Raw genomic sequence first — 21,402 nt, 5'->3', positions numbered from 1 at the left:
TGGAAAACCTTTTTCTTATCAAATTTAAAGGTCCGTTGGAAAATTCGACGCGAACTTATGGGATGACCTAATGCATTTCTTTTTCGTCGAAACATGTTCTATCAAAATTTGCATATCATTCATATTATTGGGTGATTTATCTTGTAAAATGCGTTTTTTTTATCGATGAATCATTTAGCTTGTAGAATCTTTCTATCGTTAGACAGAGCAAGAAATATCTACAAAATGGATAAAAGTTAATTCTATTCACTAGGAATGCCAATTGTGCTGGTATACTTTAAAAAAACTATAAAAAAGTTTGATAAATTTGCAAATAAATTAACGTGTAAATGATAGAATCAAATACCTCGTTACGGCAACTCACACTTGAAAAAACTCTAACACGTGAAATTTGATAAAATTTGCAAAAATCCGATGTTTCATTTTCTCCTTGAAAAAGCAACCCTACATTTTTCACGAATTTCACAAAAATCCAAAATTCCAAAAATCCAAAATTTCCCGCGAATTTCACAAAAATCAAAAATTCCAAAAATCCCAAATTTTTCCACAATTTGTCGACGAGAGGGAAACGTCGAAATCTCAACAGGAGTGCAAAAGGGTTGATATCAACAGCTCTCCTTGAAACACGAACGTATACGAGAACCGTGACCGCGTTTGAATTGCAGCAAACCTCGAAATACCTCCTCTTCTACCTGAGAGAAACTGGCAACGATTTAAAAAAGAGGATCGCCAGCCAGGGCCGATGAATCCGCGGGATGATTAAGCGAATTGTCGGGCAGGCCGAAAGGCAGAAAGTTCATTGTTCGAAAGAGCGTGGCGGAACTTTCTTACAAAGTTTCAAAGGTAGAAAAAGCAGCCGGAGGAACGGTGAGGCGAGTGAATTACACGGATGGATGTGAAGCCGCGGTGGTAAATTGTGTGTAGCTCTCCCTCTCTCTTCTCGTGCTTTTTCGCGAGAATTCCCTTGGACCCTGCGGATGTCAGTTCGGGAAATATTCACCCGTCTTGTTTTCCTCGCGTGAAAAAACCTTATCGACAGCCGTGTGACAAGAGTGCGACGGCGGAAGGAATTTCACGCGACGAGATCGAACTTGTGAAGAGTGGCGAGGCGTATTAACGCGTCGTCTCTCCCTCGAAAGGGGAAGAGCATACGGATAGTCCTGCATAGAATATGTCGATGTGTAGACCTTGACCGCTTCGAGAATTGAAATTCAAAGTTGGATTTTCGGGAACCGTCGAATCAGATCGACGCCGCCGCGGTCCTTTTAGACGAATGTATAATTTAAACGATGGCCTCCAACGTGGTCCTCGACGCCTCTCATGGCCGAGGGAAAAGTGGTTCTTCCCGGAGCTAGGAGAGTTCTAGACTCTCGGGTCGATTCTACGACGTACGAGATCTACAAAAATTCTGTTGCCTTTGTCTGTTAAAGGGGTTGGACCACCCTCGACGTGAGAAAATCAAATTAAATTGATAGTTTGTGCTTTTGAAAATTTGATGCGAAACTTGGATGATTTTGCGGCATTGGAGACTTTAATCGCGTTTTTCTCCGAATCACATATTTGAAGAATTTGTTGTTCGTAACTTTTGCAATTTTCATTCGATTCACTTGAAATTTTCACAAGATACACTCTGCTATATTAATTTTCAGACACCACACTTTTTGGTATACTTAAAAATTGTCAATATCTAAGAGCTATATCTTTTCAGAGACGAATTGTCACCCATGGGGTTAAACGGGTTAAGAATTATCTGCGAACCTTAAAATTTCTAGCATGCCTTCGTCGCATGTCCTCCCCAGCAATTTTAGTTTTAAAACAAGAAACTTCGAATGGTTCAATTTTGGATCGTCACGAAACAGTTGAAACACGTTCCCCCTACAGTCCCTCCAAAGTGTCATCTCATCGGTTGTCAGAAACTTTACCTGCCTTTAAAGCCTGTCTGCCTTCGCTCCTCCGGTTGTCTTACCCTCCGATGACACGCAACAAAATTTGAATTGCTCACGAACTCTAAGGCAAACGCATTATTTCCTGAAAATATTTCACGTCGATTTTGCAGTTCGCACTTTCATACCAGCCCGTTGAAATTCAATTCGTATCCGATTGAAAATCAATTCGTATCGAACCTTACTGTCACTTTCAATTCCCCAACAACACACTGAAAACTTCAACAATCTGTCTAAACAGACCTTCTCTCCTATTCATCTATTCGATACAACTTTTACATTTCCCCAAAACGAAGAAGAAGCAAAACCATATCTGTACGACACACACAGACACGGAGAAAGAGAGACAGAGACCCTAAGATGAAAACGTGTGTGTCTGAAGCGTGCACCTTTGGTTTCGCGAGAGAGTGAAATGTCAGCCCTCCGTTCTCTTTGCAAATAGAGAAAGAAGGGGGAGAGACAGAGGGGGTTGGGCTGGATTCACAAGGAGGATCGTAAGAAACCAGTTTTCGATCCGATATTTCCTCCAGACAATGGGAACGCTGGAAGAAAACTCAATTGAAAGAGAAATCGGCAGGCCTGGCGGATGGTGTAGTAGCTGCAAACTCCGTGGATTTATATTGTGTGTATATACATATATATGTATGCCCGATAGGCATTGTGCTCGCCGCGAAACCAATTGCGAATATTGCAAAACGCTCGGCGACCTTTCCAATTTGTATCGTAACCTTTTACGAGGAGGAGGCCTCGATGAGCGAAACACGATGGAAGCGACGGATAAACACGCCGGGTATCAGAATTGCAGAGTGGAAAACGATATCATTAGAACAATTGAAAGTTTCACGTGGGCCAAACGTCGAGAGGAGTTTCAACCTGGCCTCGAACCTCCACTTTTCACGGAACGTTTCGAACAGAGCTTTTTCTACCTGTTCCCCGTTTGCCGTTGCTATCGCTAAGCAACGTTTCAAATGAACGAACAGGTGAATTTGTGTTACGTTTTTCTCTCTACTGTGATGTAAAGTGTTTTTTTTTTTTTTATGGTTATGAAATACAGTAATAAGGGACATCTCAGGAATATGTTAGAATTTTTAAAAAAATACGTGTCTAATATTTTCGGATTCTCTAGCTGTCTGCAAAATTTTATCAAAATTGGATCAAAAATGTCCCTTTTTACTTCGTGATGAATAGATATAGAAATTGCCTCTTTACGTACAGGTAACACACACTAAGTCATAATCTAAGAAATACAGAATTTATGCGCTAAATTGACTCGTTTATTTTTATTAGAAAACTTTAAATTCAGTTTCTGGAAAATTTACGTATCCAAAAAATTAAACAAAAAAAAAAACGAGAGCTGCTTACGACAGGCTTTGATACTTTAATACTAAATTTTCCAGGCGAGTGGAAAATTCATTTCACTTCCTAAGAAGCCAAATCCTATCAAGTACAGTTTCCTACTATTATTTTTTCAAAATTCATTTACCATCCGAGTAACTTCCCCTGTTACTGCGTTTTCCCAGTAAACCCACGACACATAAATCCAGAATATCACAAAATATTCCAACATGAAAAAATTCTCCGAAAAACAGAATCCTGGGAATACGGATTTTTTCCGATAAAATTCTACACACGTGCCGCGGCACAAATCGTTTTTTAAACACCCATACGTCCAACCTGCTCTCAACAATAACATCTAAATCGGCCGCAAGGCTGGCGTACAATATCGCCGTGGTTTTTACACGTCCAACCGTGGACCGTAAAATTGAATCAATCAATTACAACTTTCCTCGGTTCCGTAATGAAATGCCAGGTACGCGAGCGACGCGGTGCTTTTTTCACCCCGTAACAGCCATATCCACGCGGCGTTACCGAACCGCGCGAGAAATCGTAACAAAGACACGCGAGATACGCGCCTTGCAAAACATCATCCTCTGAACAATATTTCCTCTACTCAACTTATGCCGCACCGTTCAAGGAAAATTATACAATAGTTGACAGAGCCAACCCTGGCAAAAAATGTTGCCGATCATTCTACCGGGGAAGTGATTAAAAGTAATTACACTCGGGAAGAGAAAATCCTGTTTGGAGTGATATTAATAGACGGTAATTAATTTTTGCTTGGTTTATTTAACCAAGACATTTTTATGTCACATGAGTTTTTGAGCTAACGATTGCGGACGAAAAATATTTTTCAAATTTGACCGTTTTGGAAGAAATAAATGTTTTGAAGAGTGTTAAAAATTTCATAAATTTTAATGCTCCCGGATGAGATTGCAAAATGTCATTAATATCACGTGACTTAAGTAGAAAAATCATTTTCACGTTTTAAACTTACTTTTCCCGATAAAATTCATTAATCGTCACTTAATAATTTTTTTGTCACGATTACGAATTTTAATTGCGTGCCTAACGACAGCTTACTTTTCCCAATGAAAATCATCGATTGTCGCTTGGTAATTTGGACACAACGATTATTCTTTATTATAATTTCTTACACAAAAGTTTTCAGATAAAACTTAGTAGCTTCGATAATTTTTCGAAAAATTTCTTATCGCTCAGATCAATCGATACGAAATCGGCCGTAGATCTCCCCAATATCAGTGCCAAATCTACCAAGAATTAGTAGGACATTCAATATTGATATAAACTGGCAAATCGTCCCAAATGTTTGACCAGCAGTTACGTATGTTACAATACATATCGGCGAAACAGAATCATCCAAATTTTCCGATCCCCGTTAAAACTGCACAATTACCACATATTTCATACCTACATTCTCCATATTTCCTGCATATCGTACTTTTAAAAACTTCCTCAAACCGCTAATACCGATAAAACAGAACGAAAAAAGATCACAAAATTCGAAAAATCCGTACGATATCTAAAAGAAAAGAAATCGGTGAAAAAGTGACGCGTTCGCGGTAAAACGGAAAAGAAACATAAATGAAAGACAAACCTTGCTTAATGACGATGCCAGGGGGTACTTGGACAATCGGTAGGGCGGCGTTCGAAGGGTTTACCGGGATGCTGGCCGGTGTTCCAGGCGGAGGCGATGCGCTGGCGCTACCCACGGAACCGGGATCGCTGAAACCCTGTGTGCTGTTCTCCTCCGGGCCGTCGAAGAAGCTCAGATTGAACTCACTACCAGCGTCGAACGACACTTCCGGCGTAAGGGTGTCTGGCGCCGGGGCGCTACCCAGACCCGCGCTCAGCGACTGGTCGATTTTGAAAACGTCCATTGTACGAAGAGGAAATGGTGATGATGATGTCGGCGTTCGCGCACCTCTGTACCAATTGTGGTCACCATTCGCGTACTCGCCTCTCCACTATGTGATCACGATTCTCATCACTCTCTCTCTCTCTCTCCCTCTCTAAATTCCACCTTGATCAAACCTTCCCTCTGTATATTTCTTACGTGTCTCTTTACAATTTCTTTCTCCCCTCTTTTCTTTCCAAAGAGATACACGTAAGTATCGTCAAACGAATCGAGTTGACTGGAGGATTGCTATCCTGTCACCACCGATGATCTACAAATCCATCGATCTTGATGCTTCGTTGCAGGTCACCAGAACAGACTCGAAACGAGATCTCGCGAAATTTCAAACTCGACTCTGATCGAGCAGTTCACCAAGCGGCACAAATACACCTTCTACTAATTTTCTCACAATCCACGCTAACTAACGATCCCTAGATCCGTCTTATCTTCCTCGACAAGTCGGTCCCACCTTTACTACTCACTTATATCAACTTGATTCGTCCTCCTCGGTCACTGACAGAAACTTTTTACGCACGAACGATCCACGTGCACATTCTGTTTGTCCGCGAATCAACGCACGATTTTGGGAACATCGACGACGAGGAATTTCGCGACGATACAGTTTCGTGAAAGCATTCCCTCCTGGAGGAGAGCGCGTAGCGGGTTGTGATATCGAGGTCACTGGCCGTTACACTCACGGCGGATTCTCAATGAAACTGTCCACGGCCGAGGGACGAGCAATTTTGGCACGTCTCGCTGGGCCAGGCCACGTTTTATCTGTTAATCTCTCTGTTCGCCTTCAAAGCGACTACTCGAACGCGCGTCGAGACATTAGGCAGTTGCTGCCGTGTGTCGCGCGATTCTCCTTATTCTCCAGACGCGGCCTGCCAGCCGGGGGCAATGCTTTTCGGTAGCCTTGAGCAGCCTATTATTCAATCTGATACGATTACACGCGGATGCTTTATTACGCTCACCGTGACACGTTTCTATTCCCTTTTTTTTTTTTCTCCTCTCGATCTTTATCACACGGCTTCGCGCGCGCGTGTGTGTGTGTGTATACGTCGAATGTGAAACGAATCTCATCGGTCGAACAAGATCCTCTGTTTAGGTCTCTGATAGAAAGAAACGCATCTAGCAAACACTCTTCGTTCTCCGATACGTAGTTCGCGGTAACTCTTCTCTTTAACGCGGCTCGATTGAGCAACAGGCTACTCTTGGACGTGACCGAGCCAGACGATCGATGATGGTCTAGTCGTAGTCTGAACCGAGGGAAACTAATGAAGTTGAAGAGGGGAGGGAGGAGGAGGAAAAAGCAAGGGGTTATGAAAAAAGAAGAGTGAGAAAGAACGACACGTTTTGTTTGTTTCGTACGGAATACGAATACGATAGAAGGAGTTTTGTAGAGAAGATAGCTGTGTTGTAAATTATTCGATGGATTAATTGAAAGAAGAGGTGTATCGGGATACTCTGCTTTTTTCTTTCTTTGCACGATCCTTGTTCAGAAGGGGCGAACAACTGCGAAGCACGAAGCACCTGCGATTACGCGAACGACGAGGAAAAAGAAGAGAGATGAAAGGTAGAAAAAAAAATCCGCACTTCACTGACACCGTGTCACAACTTCGAAGCAAGAGGTGGCACCCTTCTCGTTAGCTATCTCGCCTCGGGCCTGCGAAAATCCGTGGGATCGCGATCTTCGAAAGGGTTCAGCATTGTTTGAGAAGACGTGCGATATCGCCTTCGTGAGGGAGCATGTTCTCATCGGCATCGTTGTCTTCCCTTTCCTGCTTTTCCTTCAGATTCTTCTGTCTTTCCCTCTCTCTTTCTCTCTCTCTCTCTCTCCCCCTTTCTCTGTTTGTCTGTCTTCGGAGTTTCCGCTTGAAAATAAAAACGGCGCAGAGGGTTCAACCCATTATTTTTTTTCCTCGAGATCGAGAGATCATTCGCTGCTTTTTCCTCTGTGTGTCTATCTTTGTTTTCTTGTCAGTTTGTTCTTTTTTTTTTCTCCTGTTCTCTGTTATCGGTTTATCCGTTCAGTTTTCCCTCTCAGTTTTATCTACCCCAACCTATGGGGAAAACTTTTTTCGGGTAACGCAAGCACGGCCTTTTCCGCCGATTTTCAGTGGATCTGAGGTCCCCTGGCTTTTCACGTGATCCATCGCTGAAAAGACAAATCAAAACGAAACGAAAATCAGAAACTAAGGGGTGAAAAAAGTAACGAACGCGACAAATAACAAAAGGAAACGCTCCTTTCGTTTTCCACTCTTTCTGTGATAACGCAAATAAATCGAACGGAAAAAATTCGAGCATGCACGATAGTAACGTTACTCCAATTCCGCTCGATCTTCATTTCTCACGGATAAAGACATTCCCAGCACTACGTACTTTCCGTGTCGTTAGGAACTCTCGAGAGGATAAGTGGGTTCCTCGTCGATGATCTATCGATCGGATCCATCAGGTGAATATTAAAGTGTACTTTAATTTTATTTTTCCCCGAGATGTTTTCCGCGAGCGATACAAACTCAGGTGAGAGAGAGAGAGAGAGAGAGAGAGAAAGGAGAACGTCGAGAGAGCGGCGAACTCGAAAGAGAGGAAAAGATCGCGAAAGGAAAAAGACACGGCGAGGCCGAAGAGGAACACGAGGAGGCAGAGTGAGAAAAAGCGAATGTCATTGCCGTAATCTTCGGACGTTGACTTCCTCCTGGCTCGTCCCTCCTTCCTCTTGGTCACAAGCCCCCTCCAACAACCGCCTCACGGCCCCCCTTCGACGTTCGTGTTCTCTTTGTCCTCTCCTTCTCACCTGTGCGCTCTTCCTCGCGATTCTCTACCTGTGTCTCGCTTCCTCTTTTCCCCTTTACCTTTCCTCGCTCCCTCTCTCTCTCTCTCTGATTCACTCACTCACTCTCCTTCTCTGTCGCTCCTTCCCTGTCTCTCCCTCTCACTCCTTCTCTCTCTCTCTCCCTAGCGATGCTCGTTACGGCGGCCCGTGAGTCTCAAATATTTTCGTAACGATTCGCGCGTGAAATTCCTCGTTCGCTTGAAAATTTTAATAAACACGGATCGAAAGTAACGAAATCCCATTCAGGGCGAGGAAGGGAGGGAAGGAACTTTCAGCTGGATGGTGTTACGAATATAGTTCGGTATCGTATTGATATCATCGTGATTCGAAAAGTTGCAACATTAGGTACAGGTGTTTGAGAGGAGAAGTTTTCGACAGGATTTAATAAATGATCGGAAGTTTCCTCCCCCTACCCCCGCTTTGCAAAACGAGTTTCGTATTCGGAGCTGAGAATAGAGTTGATTGATTAAGCGGTGTAGGTTGGAATTGGTGTCGATCTTCTTTTTTAATCTTCGCGGAATACGAGCTTCGTCTAAGTGGGTAGAATTTATGGAAAGGAACAGTGGAATATGAAATTAGCTTTCGATATGAATTATGTGGAGTAGAGGAAGAATTAACGATGGGGAAATGTGAAGCAAGGTGAAAATCTCAGATACGGTTTTATTGGTTAAGGGCTCGCTCACGCTTCGAGTTTCAGTAATTTCTCCGAGATCCTATTTAATTATTCATTAACACGTTCTACTATATAAATCAAGCTAATTAGGAGAGTTGAATCGAAGAATTCACTATGTGAGATAATCCCGACTGAACGAGTTTCTAACGATTTACGAATAAAGATTCCACCGATTTAACGTACAAAAGATTTTTCACCTGAAACATTTACACCCAAATCGAACGGAAAAAATTCGAGCATGCACGATAGTAACGTTACTCCAATTCCGCTCGATCTTCATTTCTCACGGATAAAGACATTCCCAGCACTACGTACTTTCCGTGTCGTTAGGAACTCTCGAGAGGATAAGTGGGTTCCTCGTCGATGATCTATCGATCGGATCCATCAGGTGAATATTAAAGTGTACTTTAATTTTATTTTTCCCCGAGATGTTTTCCGCGAGCGATACAAACTCAGGTGAGAGAGAGAGAGAGAGAGAGAGAGAAAGGAGAACGTCGAGAGAGCGGCGAACTCGAAAGAGAGGAAAAGATCGCGAAAGGAAAAAGACACGGCGAGGCCGAAGAGGAACACGAGGAGGCAGAGTGAGAAAAAGCGAATGTCATTGCCGTAATCTTCGGACGTTGACTTCCTCCTGGCTCGTCCCTCCTTCCTCTTGGTCACAAGCCCCCTCCAACAACCGCCTCACGGCCCCCCTTCGACGTTCGTGTTCTCTTTGTCCTCTCCTTCTCACCTGTGCGCTCTTCCTCGCGATTCTCTACCTGTGTCTCGCTTCCTCTTTTCCCCTTTACCTTTCCTCGCTCCCTCTCTCTCTCTCTCTGATTCACTCACTCACTCTCCTTCTCTGTCGCTCCTTCCCTGTCTCTCCCTCTCACTCCTTCTCTCTCTCTCTCTCTAGCGATGCTCGTTACGGCGGCCCGTGAGTCTCAAATATTTTCGTAACGATTCGCGCGTGAAATTCCTCGTTCGCTTGAAAATTTTAATAAACACGGATCGAAAGTAACGAAATCCCATTCAGGGCGAGGAAGGGAGGGAAGGAACTTTCAGCTGGATGGTGTTACGAATATAGTTCGGTATCGTATTGATATCATCGTGATTCGAAAAGTTGCAACATTAGGTACAGGTGTTTGAGAGGAGAAGTTTTCGACAGGATTTAATAAATGATCGGAAGTTTCCTCCCCCTACCCCCGCTTTGCAAAACGAGTTTCGTATTCGGAGCTGAGAATAGAGTTGATTGATTAAGCGGTGTAGGTTGGAATTGGTGTCGATCTTCTTTTTTAATCTTCGCGGAATACGAGCTTCGTCTAAGTGGGTAGAATTTATGGAAAGGAACAGTGGAATATGAAATTAGCTTTCGATATGAATTATGTGGAGTAGAGGAAGAATTAACGATGGGGAAATGTGAAGCAAGGTGAAAATCTCAGATACGGTTTTATTGGTTAAGGGCTCGCTCACGCTTCGAGTTTCAGTAATTTCTCCGAGATCCTATTTAATTATTCATTAACACGTTCTACTATATAAATCAAGCTAATTAGGAGAGTTGAATCGAAGAATTCACTATGTGAGATAATCCCGACTGAACGAGTTTCTAACGATTTACGAATAAAGATTCCACCGATTTAACGTACAAAAGATTTTTCACCTGAAACATTTACACCCTGTCGAATAAACAAACTAACTTTTCGAATAATTTAACACACCATTATTTCAACTTTTACACCGTAATGCTACATAAAATATTGCACACAATTTCGACTCGTGAAAGCAGCGTTCAAACTGAAAAAAGAAAAGATCTCTGGCGTACATAAATTGCAATCTACGCCATTTCCAACTCTGCGTAATTCAAAGTTGAGCAACGAATCAAAAAATCAACGTAGATCGTTCCTATTCTTACACGGTTCAACGAAAAACCTCCCGACAATTTCCAATCAACTTCGCATGCATCTCTTGTAGCAAACCTCGCGCAAAAATACCGCGACGTACTCCCCAAGACGATTTTCATTCCCGAACAATCGGTATTTTCGCGAGGAAGCGGCTCGGTTCTTGGCAAAAGGGCGAGAGCACCGGGCAGAGCCAGGCTATGATTCAAAGTCTCGCGGTCGGCGCACGAGAGAGGCGTACGCGCCGCGGGATATACATTACCCGCGGTATAATCCGCCGAGAATGATTTATAAATCGAGTGAATCACGATTCGGCACGAAGGAAAAACGGTAATCGCGAATTAGCATTTGCATCGAACCGAGGGTGGTTCGGTGAAGGGAAGTTGCGGAGAAAAAGGGGATAGAGAGAGGGGAAGTTAGGGTTGTTACACGCAGAGACACGGTAAAAGTCCTTGCCCGACAAATCGTTGGCGGAAAGGTGCGCTTTAAAGGGAGAGAAAGAGAGAGAAAGAGAAGGCTGGCCCGAATGGCGGTTTCGCGGCCTCGCAGACGGTCATTTGTCTCCTGCAACGCCTGCCTTGGTTCCGCGTTCCATCTGCGTCACAAGTCAGTGCGTTCACCTTGCCTCGAGTTATCAAAATCGGATCCGATGCGATAGCCCGTGCACGCGCGTATTCTTGGACCTCGATCTCGCGCCACGTGCTCTCGGTCCCGGAGCCAGAGGAAAATCGAGCTACAGAAATTTTCAATTTTCCTCCTTCTCCCTGTTATCATCTCTCTCTCTTCCTTTTTTCAACTTGGTTTTCTCTCTTTCATTCTTTCTTTCTTCTTTTTTTATTTCGTTCTTTTGTACGATTACGCGTGATTGTTCGTTAAATGCGGAACGATCGATCGATGTTTCGCGTACGGTATACGATATGCCAGAGATTCCTTTCCCCGATTTAAATATCCCTCCCTCCGTCGCTCGGCAATGCTTCTCTCGGTGTAGCAGCGATCAGGAAAGGGAATTCGAGCGTGACGTAATCCTCTGGCCAAGGTGGATTTAGGTAGCCGAGTTTCCTGGAGCTTTTTGCCCGATTCGTAACAGTGTTGCGCAAGAGTCCGTATATCGATTAAAAGTTCGCCCGGAAGGGAAGTGTTTATGGAGAAATCGGAGTAAGGAGAAACGTGTGCTGGACGGATCACGTAAGACTGTATACGAAACAGGCGCGTGTAACTCTTCTCCGCACTTTTTCCCAATCGCTTTTGCTCCGTCTCGAATTCGTCTGGAATACGCACGGAAAGTTTTGTTTTCTCGATTTTCACCCCCGACAGGTGAAAGTACGCGGTTTCACGCGAAAAATTACGATCGTTCGCGGAAAAATAGCGTTCTCGAACGAAAAAGCGAGAAGAGAGGCAACATCGTTACCATTACAAAATACAATGGATCTTTCGCAATTTCCTCGGCGATTATCCGACCGCGGCGAGAGCATGCGATATAACCTAAGGTAGGAAAATAAAAAAAAGGGAAGAGGCGCGAGCCACGCATCGCGGCTTTTACCTGCACGAGAGACGATGCTGAAAACACGCTGCCGGCATACACAGCACACCACGCTCTACTGCGATCTCCACACTGTGTCTCGTACGGCGGAGGGAACGGAGGTTAAGCGTCCTCGTCCTTCCAGGATAACAGGACGATGCCACCGGTGCGTGCGGAGAAGAAGAAGAAGAAGAAGAAACGACGAGCCAAGCCAGAAATCACGAAGCGTGACTGGTTCCGCTTAAAGCCTCGTTCACACACACCACCTCTATCTCTCTCCCTCTGTGGTCTTCTTAGATAGGAATAAACCTTCTCGTCTATCTTTTATCGAACCTCCGCCTATCTCTTCCTCTCGTCCGACATCGACGAACGGTATCGAAAGAAACGAAGGAAAACAACAAAAAAAAAGAAAGAAAAAACACCCGCGTCCCTAACGTAGGACGCGGAATTTCAGTCGACGATCAAAACGATCCCGCGGCATATCCACCGTTCTCCAAACGAACCGTGTCCACTTGGATCAACTGAGTCCGGCACACTGTAAACGTCACTCGACCTCCGTAACGATCTCTTTCACTGGGATCATTGTCCGTGGTGCACCGCGGAACAACAACAAGCTACGACGACGACGACAACGACGACGATGATGATGATGATGATGATGATGATGATGGTAAACGAGGTGGACTCCCCGCGCGCCGGCCGGTAACGATGATAACGAAACGATAGAACGAGAATACACGTCCGCGAGGATACACGTACGTTCAGTTACGTCGTGTCGAGTCGAGTCGACCTGTTGCTTCGTAACCGGGTGTCGCGGGTGTATCGATGATCGGCAAGTGTCCTCTCCAGTCACCGACTACGGTTAACAACATCCACGATCTCTGTTCGCGGGGGGAAACACGCTCGCGGTGCCTCGGTTCGAAAATATCGAAAACGGTGTGGCGAACGGGCCCCCAGAAAAGAGGGATGCGGAGAGTGAGAGAGAGAGAGGGGGGTGGTGTGAGGAGGGGGCGAAGAGGTGGCGGAGGAGGAGGGAGAGACGAAGAGGGTTCGGCTGTGGCGGCTGTGACGAGACGACGTACGACGCGACTCTCGTGTTGAACGGTTACGACACGACGACGACGACGTAGACACGAGCGAGCGCGGCGGCTTGCTCGAGCAAAAGGGGGTTGTTGGAAACCGGGCAAATAGCCGCGAGCTGGCCTGCTTACGATCACGTGCGTTTGTCACGAGTCGCGGTGGTGTATACGGAGCGGACTCGCTCGCTCTCGCGCGAGTGCCGAGAGCGAGTTCTCCCTGTGTGTTTCTCCGCGCTCTGTCTTCGTCGCCGCGGACCACGGTCTACCTCTCTCTCTCTAAACCATCACGCAGCTCTACCCTTCTCTCTCGCTCAATCTCCCACTAACGTCCATCGTCTCGTCTCTCTTACCTTCCTGCCTGCCTGCCTGGCTCTATCTACCTCTCGCTTGTACATCGAGCAGAGAGATAGAGAGAGAGGGAGGGAGTCTTACCTGTGAGGTAAGTAAAACCGGCGTTCCGTCGTACGTGTTACGGCATTGCGCGACTCGCCCGACTCGTAGCCCCACGCTCTACCATTACGCGCTGGGGTTCCCCGGCCGCCGCGCTTCCAGCGCTCTTCGGGGGGGAAACGTTCACTCGCTCGCTCGCTCGCTCGCTTACGACGCGCGGCTCTGTGGGAAGAAACGGGAGGAGGGATAGCGAGTAAAAGGGTGGTGGAGGTGCTGGTGGTGGGGGTACGGAGTGAAGGAAGAGGTGGTAACGATGGTAATGCAGCAATACACGTGGGGTGGGGGGACGAAGCAGCCCGATCGTGGTGTGCGGAAGGGGGAGAGCGGGTAAGAAAGAAGGGATGAGAGAGCGAGAAAGAGAGGGGAAAGAGAGAAGGGAGAATTAAGCGACTGGGTCGGAGGTGAGTCCTGGAAACGGCGGTAGTGGGGGAGGCTGTGTGGTATCGCGAGTGAGACGGACGGTGGGGGGAGGAGTGCTGGCACCGCTCGAGGGGCTGGAGGGGAAGGCGAAGTCGGAGGTGAGCCGTGTCGTTTGAATCGCGGCGGCGGCGGCGAGGGGGGTTAGCGTGGTGGACCGTGGCACGCCGGTGGCCAGTGCAGGCGAAGGAGTGGGGGAACGCAGCGTGGACGAGGAGTGGGGGATACGAGTGGACCAACTGGGTTCGCCAGCAACCCGCGGTTCATTGACCGAGAAGTGCCGGGAGAGCCGAACGGTCGGCCGTGTTCGACCCGCTGCTAAAACAGAATTTGTACCGGCACTTTATGCGTCTCATCTACGCGACTCGCGAGAGAAACCGACGGAGACGGATGAACCCGCGCCGCGGTGCACTCCGTGCTCGAACAGAGTTCGCGGACGGAGGGAGAGGGGGAGGGGGGGGGCGGAGGAGGAGGCGAGGGAGAGATAAGGAGAGGGGAAGACACACACGGGGAAGATTTCTCGCGATGCACCGGCGAGGAAGAGAGAGATCGTACGCGAGGTACGGGGCCGGGAAGATGGAGAACGTGGAGGCAGTAACGGAAACGGGGTTGCGAGAATTTTGGCGAAGACGGAAGAGGAGGAGAAGGGTGGGCGAGGGGGAAGAACCAGGCGGTTCGACGGTTCGTAAGCTGTTGCGCTCGCGAATTCTGACGATTCAATTAGCCGCTTCGGTAAGACGGATACACGCCGGTAGTGTGTTGCCTGTTTCACCGAGAACAACGATGTACTCCTTCGTCTTTGTTGCAATTTTACACTTGATACAGGATTTTCGTGGGTGCTTCTCGAAAAATGGATCGACTATGTACATATATAGTTTCTCGATGGAAACATTTCAGCTTACCGTTTCTTATTTTTCACTAACTTTTTTTTTTTGTTTTACTTCAGCACGATCGTCCCATTGAACGGATACGCGACGTTTGGTAAATTATAAATTAACGTCGAACTATGCACGAAAATTCGATAGCTGTGCTCCATACGAAAGTGGTTTCGGCGTGCACGCGGAGAAAACCGCGACGTCGTTTCCTGGTATATCTCTCGATTCAATTTTAATCGTCGTGCATCGGCGTTGATACGCGGAAACGTGTGGCGGCGCACTCGTTAGGCGAACCGATGTTGCCTCGTGCGTCGAACGTAATTACGCCTGGCGTTGCAATTAAGCGGATTAACGTGACGTTACGCCGAGTTACGTTCGTTTGGTGGTTAACGTCGCCGTTACCAACGTAGTAGCGCAGCGTCTTCGTATCGTTCCGTGGCACGTTTCGCGCTGGCAAGATGCAATTTACGTCGACAGCGTTCACCGCGCGTGCAACAACACGAAGAACACCGCGCACCGGTGTAGAGAAGATAGAAGCGTGAAATAATAGATCGAAGACAGCAGCGCACCCTCGACACTAGGAACTCTATTATCATCGGTCAAATCGTAAAACCGTGGGAGAGGACGCGTCTCTATATAACAGGTATAGTAATAGTTGAAGATACAACGAGGGATCTTATAGTTTCTAGCGTGGAAAGCTGATCGATCGATCGATCGTCGATAGGAGACCATTAGATCGATGTTATCGTAAGCTACCCAACATGGAATAACCTGGACATATCGACGGGAACGATCGAGTTAGGCTGATCGGTTCGATGACTTATCTCTCTCTCGTTCGCCTGGATACGCGCGACGACCATGTGTTTCCTGATCGAACCGCCCTATGCCGGATCGAAGAAGAAGGAAAAGAAGATGGCCGGCGAGAGGTGCGACGAGCAAAGATACGTTTACGAGAAAGGGATGAAGTCCCCCGTGTAAGTAAGTCTGTCGACTGGCGGTGACCACACGGCCGCACACTTGTCGGGAAAGGAGATGCGCAACTCGGTGTAATGAACCTGGGAAACCGGTTACATCCGCGCGTGTATATATACAGATCGGTTCGGCCTGTACTTACGTTACATTACGCGGGCTGCTGCTACCCGCGATCGAGCTCTATCGCGCTGCGCCGAACAGAGAGCTGCGAGAAATCGTTCTAGCCGTTCTCGTTCGACACTTAAAACTCACGCGCTTAAAACTCACCTATTACAAATTCCTTCAACTAAAATAAAAAACTTAACTTCTTCAGCAGAGATGATCCTTTTCGCCGTCGAAGATACATTTGAAAAGAGAGAAGAGGAGAAAGGAAAGGTAGACAAATATTCCCCGTGTCCGGAAACTGCCGTCAGTTTCACTTTGGCGGAGCTGTTATCTCCCCGCGGACGGAGTGCAGAAAGAGGCCAGGTTCGAAACAAAACAAGAAAAGCGAAAAAAAGAAACAACGTTCTCGCGTTTCGAATTTCAACCGGTGTGTTTTAGCCCAGGCCACCGTGGATGCACCGGTGCAACATTTATTCCTCCCTCGTACCTGTGCATTTTCGCGGTAACCCATCGAAAGCGGGGCGGTAATGCAACGGGCCACCGGTATCCGAGACTCCGCTCGCTAAATCTATTTTATTCATATTCAATTACTCCGGGGGCCCCGGCTGCGTTTCGCGCACCGAAAGTAAATTCCCCGCAAATCCCTCGCAAAACCCACGGGTTCGTGCGATAGAGCGAAGGGGGGAGGGGGCGAGAGGGGAGGAGAAAGGGGAAGAGGAGAGGGGAGGGGAGGAATGACCATCGCGGAACGCGATCGCAAAAACGCGAAGGAAACTCGCTCGACGCGTTTCCCGCGATAAATTCCCGCGAGATCGAAGCGAGCGAATAAACTCCAAAACGATCCTCTCTCTCTCTATGATACGTTTTGTACTTTTGTATCGTGGATCTTTTTAACATTAGGTCTACCGGAAGCGTGATTTTCACGGATTTCGAATTGTCGCGAGGGCAATTAGAGAGACTGTTTGCATTTCTCCGTGCACCACCTGTGCTTGTTGTACGTTTTGCATATATATACAATGTCACGTAGGCTGAGAGGTGATCGGTGACCGGCGGTGACAAAATCAGTAAAAGTATTTCATTCGAACGAATGGTAGTGTTTGTCAAATTTTCGTCTAATGCTTCTAACTGTTGACATATTATTTACGCATATTGCGACGTGCTGTGTTCTTTTCGGGGACAAGTTATGCAGAATTGGTCCGGCATTCAACGTGTTAATTTATAAGCTAATCGTGTCAACTCTGAGACACGAGTAGTCACGTGGATGACGACAGCGTATCCACTAATTTAATTTTTTCAATTAAACGCAACATTTATATTTTTTACTACTTCTTACATTTTTCGGACATCTGCGAGGGTGTCACAAGGGGAGAATAATGAAAAAAAGGGACTCCAGGATCGGCAACGTGATCCCGTCAATGGAAAGAACACGGCTAACATTTTAGTCCGCTTGGATGACAATTGTCCAGGGTTAAATAAACTAACTTGGTTTTTAAAGCGGTTCTTCGCGCGTCAATCTGACGCGTGTCTGTAGAGATAAGCAACATAAGAGATGTCCTTAACCCTAGAGCGGTCTTCGGGTCTCTTTTGACCCACCGCCTTTTATATTTTTAGTCATTTTTACCGTTATCAAGTTTACCTTCCTTAACACTATTTTAAACGTTTATCGTCTAGGCTCATATATCGCGTTGGACACAAAAATTATTACACATAAGGTCTTAGGTCCCTTTTCACCCAAAAGTCTTAAGTGTACAGTCAAAACGAAGACCGCTCTAGGGTTAAACCTAGTGTTAAATGTACAGAGACCTTACGTTTTGCAGGTTTTTCAGAAATTTTCCTGCACGAATACGCCCAGGCATGATTTCTACACCAATTATCCATCTTCAGGATGGCTAACGTCTCTTACATTGTTTCAGAACACAGGGAGGACCTACGAAATTTTCACGTTGAAGAAATAACAAAAAAGAAAAACAGAAAATCTGGTGCTAAATGTACAGGGTGTGTCTCGAAGTCGCAGGTAACGAAAGAGATGAAAAAATGATGCTGATGAAAGGTATTTCTGAAAACGAAGATAGCAGAGGAGGATTTTTGTGTTCGATTCGATTCGAGAGAAAGATGTAGACGATAGAATTGCAAATGAAATCGATTCACAATAGCTAGTAAATTACAATCAGGCGAATGGCTGATGTATCAACAATGTGGACGAGACAACAGTTGACGTACCACTGTTCCTTCGCTACTTGCTCGTTGTCATTGTGCTCCTTGTAAATTAGTATGAATTGTAACGTTTAACGGCAGGTGACGTTTGCGATGGCGAGATGTCTAGCGAACGGTAGCAGAAAATGTTGGATAGACGTAACGTTGTTAAGTATCTGCCTGTTGTTCGTTTCTATCGTCCCTTGATTGCTTTATTTTTTAACAGACACCGTTGAAGAAAACCTTCCGACGAGCTCTTTTAACAATTTTTACGGTACACAAATTTAGCAGGAATTGCTGTGAGCAATTTAACACGTTCGAATTGAGCATTTAAGCGTTTTTTATTCTTGTCAGTTTTATGTAATATGCATTAAATACTCGAACTGTGCAGTTTGCGCAATATATTACATGTAAATAACAGCGATCTATCGTAAGAATTGACTCGTCACACACGCGCTATCGCTGATAAGTTGCGACATAATTCGATTAATTTCGAGTCGATGAAATTGCAATTTCGTTTATCAAATTCAAAGTTTCACAACGAACTCAACAGACTGACATTTATCATTTTCGTCTACTCCACTTTGTTTCCTACAGTTTCTTCCAGCTCTACTGCATTTCAACGTCGTAAGAATTCACTTGTCACAGATACACTATCGCCGATGAGCTGCGACATAATTCGATTAATTTCGAGTCGATGAAATTGCAATCTCGTCGACCAAATTCAAAGTTTCACCTCGTACTTAACAAACTAGACTTTACCATTCTCGCCTAATTCATTATTAGTTCCACTGCACTTCAACTGTCAGAGCGACAGTAACAAACGACTCCGTTAACAAACACGTTAATCACAAACCAATAAAAAAGTTCCCACATTCCAAACAAACAATCCCAGAAACCAGTAATACACATTCCCTCCTGAGAGCGCTACAGAACAAGCAACGAAAGCCTTTCGCAAAATTCCCCACCTCAACTTTTGCGCCATCCTGTACACGAATCTTCCCTCGTTCATGCAAGCGGCTAACCAAAACCGTCCTCTCCCTTTCCTCCAAATTAAAACTCTCATAACGGTGAATTTTCGGGGCGCAGCAGCCCTTCACCACCTACCACATCTCTCCGCGAGGAATTCCTTGAATGAACGATGTTTCATTGTCAAGCGTGACGCGCGCTCCGCACAGCAGAGCAGGAGGGGAGTAGATACTCGACGTTGGTGCAGAGTGAGGCAAAGGCGGTGGTCGGTTTAGGGGTGGAAAGAAGAAAAAAAATGCCGGGATTCAATTACCGCGGGGCGAAACGGGCGAGAGAGAGAGAGAGAGCGGAACTTCCGGTCGCCGGGATCTTCCGGCTCGGCGTAAACCGTTCCGGCATAAAAGGAAGGGTGAAGAAGGTGGGAGAGACAGAGAGGAGAAGGAGGAGGGATAGAAAGCTCGGGGGAAAAGCTACGTGTCGAGGTGGGTTAGAATGGGTTGGAGAGAGGAGAGTTTGGGAGGTTTAGCAGAGCTAGGATAGCGGAAGCAGTGCGAACGGGTGGTGGAAGGGTGTATAGAGGGAGGTTGAAGAAAACACATAATAGGGTGGGGCGCTTTGCTGCCGCTTTTGAATCGATCCAACGCCGGCTACAGCTGGAGTTTCATCCCACACTGGTGTGTTCGATCAGTGGTTCTCATTCTCCAACCCTTGGTACTCTCTCTCTCCTCCTCTTCCTTGCGTTTCCACCCCTCCACCTCGACGATCCGTATTGCCGCGGAAAAGATTATCGTGGATATATGGAACGGGGCGGAAGGGTGGAGGGTGGGATACGATTGGATTTAGATTAACGTCGGCTTTAAAACCGTCGCTAGAGACACGACACTCGGGCAATGTTGGCGCGGGAGGTGGAGGAAGAGGGTAAACTGGGTCGTATTAGGCACGTACGTGTCAAGCACGGATGAACGGGCTCTGAGTACACTTGTTAGCCGGAGTTGTGTTCGGGTGAAACACGCGGCTGGTTATTAATTCGTCATTGTCCTATCGCGAGCAACCGATTCCCGAATTGGCCGAAACGATAAATCAAAATTGCCGCTTTACGATCGGGTTCGCCCCGGTTCTGTTCGCCTGACACCCCGCGGGGGACCGGAAAGAGAATTCTCTCTGGCCCGTGTTCGCCGTTCAATGGAATCGTCGATTAACCCGCGAACGATTGAGTAATTCCTCGATCTGGAGAACCGGGGTGAATTGAAGCTTCATTTCGAACACGCTCGCTCGTGACAGGGCGATAAGAGTGTCGAAGGCCGTGCCTGTCGATTTCTCGTGATTCGGAATTGACGAAACGGGGTTTGGGAGTTTTTTTTTTTTTTTTAGGAGACGTAGATATCAGTAGAACAGTAATTTGTTCTTTTGGTTGTTTTAATTAGTTGGATAAGCTGTTCTTGTTTGGTAGCGATGGAAGAAACATTGATCGAGATCGTAGTGTCGAACGTAGATGAAATGCGCGGTGGAACGGGAAGAATATAGCTACTGTGTGTGTGTTAGATCGATATAGCGGCGAATTGCCCTATCTGACTGAAGAATTCAAACGAAAGCCCTCATTTGTATGCAAAAGAAGTCTCCCAGTCAAATTGCTTTATGACAACGTCAGGTCTCGTGTTCTAAAATTGACTCTAAGAATATTACGCTAGATATAGTAGAATGTATTGATAAATATAGTTCCTTGAAACATCCTGTAAAATGTGTTGCACGTTAAAATTCTTGCAAATGCAGAAATTTAAAGTGGCACTCGATAACACGAAATTGACCAAGGAATGTAATTACACCAAATACGAGTACCAATCTTTTTCCCTTCGTTGTACTCGTAACGGGACAGTTTTATCTCACTCGAAGAGTAACACGATAAGCAATTTTCTCGTGTAGAGGTTTACTTTTGAAAACATTGAACAAAGCAGTAGCTCGATGGTCACAATAATAATAAGTTCGCTGCAAGTCAGCGTTCATTTAGCAAAGTCTGGCACAGTAGCGTGCTCGCGGAGAAATAACCAGCTGCTTAAATTGGACCGGGGAGCCGGCGAGAGATCATTTATAATAAAGACTCACCGTTGTTGTTGCGCAGGATAGAACCAGGACTCGTTGCCTCGAGAGGGCTGCTGGGTTCTTCCGTACTCGGCTCCCTCTTCACGCTGAAATGGAAACATCTATTATGTATTCAATCGAACGGATAGGGGGGAAGGGGTG

The 21,402-nt window shown here is 46.1% G+C and overlaps 1 protein-coding gene across 1 annotated transcript; it reads right to left on the bottom strand.

The window, feature by feature from the left end:
- Positions 1 to 4,899: 4,899 nt before the first annotated feature.
- LOC108570379 lies at positions 4,900 to 5,182 on the bottom strand (the record flags this gene model as incomplete). Its single annotated transcript, XM_017932232.1, has 1 exon — positions 4,900 to 5,182. A coding segment is annotated over exon 1 (283 nt), but the record flags the coding sequence as incomplete, so codon positions are not given.
- Positions 5,183 to 21,402: the final 16,220 nt, after the last annotated feature.

The sequence above is a fragment of the Habropoda laboriosa genome, unplaced genomic scaffold (genome assembly GCF_001263275.1).
Source record: "Habropoda laboriosa isolate 0110345459 unplaced genomic scaffold, ASM126327v1 scaffold104, whole genome shotgun sequence".
Taxonomy (NCBI): Eukaryota; Metazoa; Arthropoda; class Insecta; order Hymenoptera; family Apidae; genus Habropoda; species Habropoda laboriosa.
The sequence above is the reverse complement of the archived record's forward strand: the minus strand, read 5'-3'. Positions and strand labels throughout refer to the sequence as shown.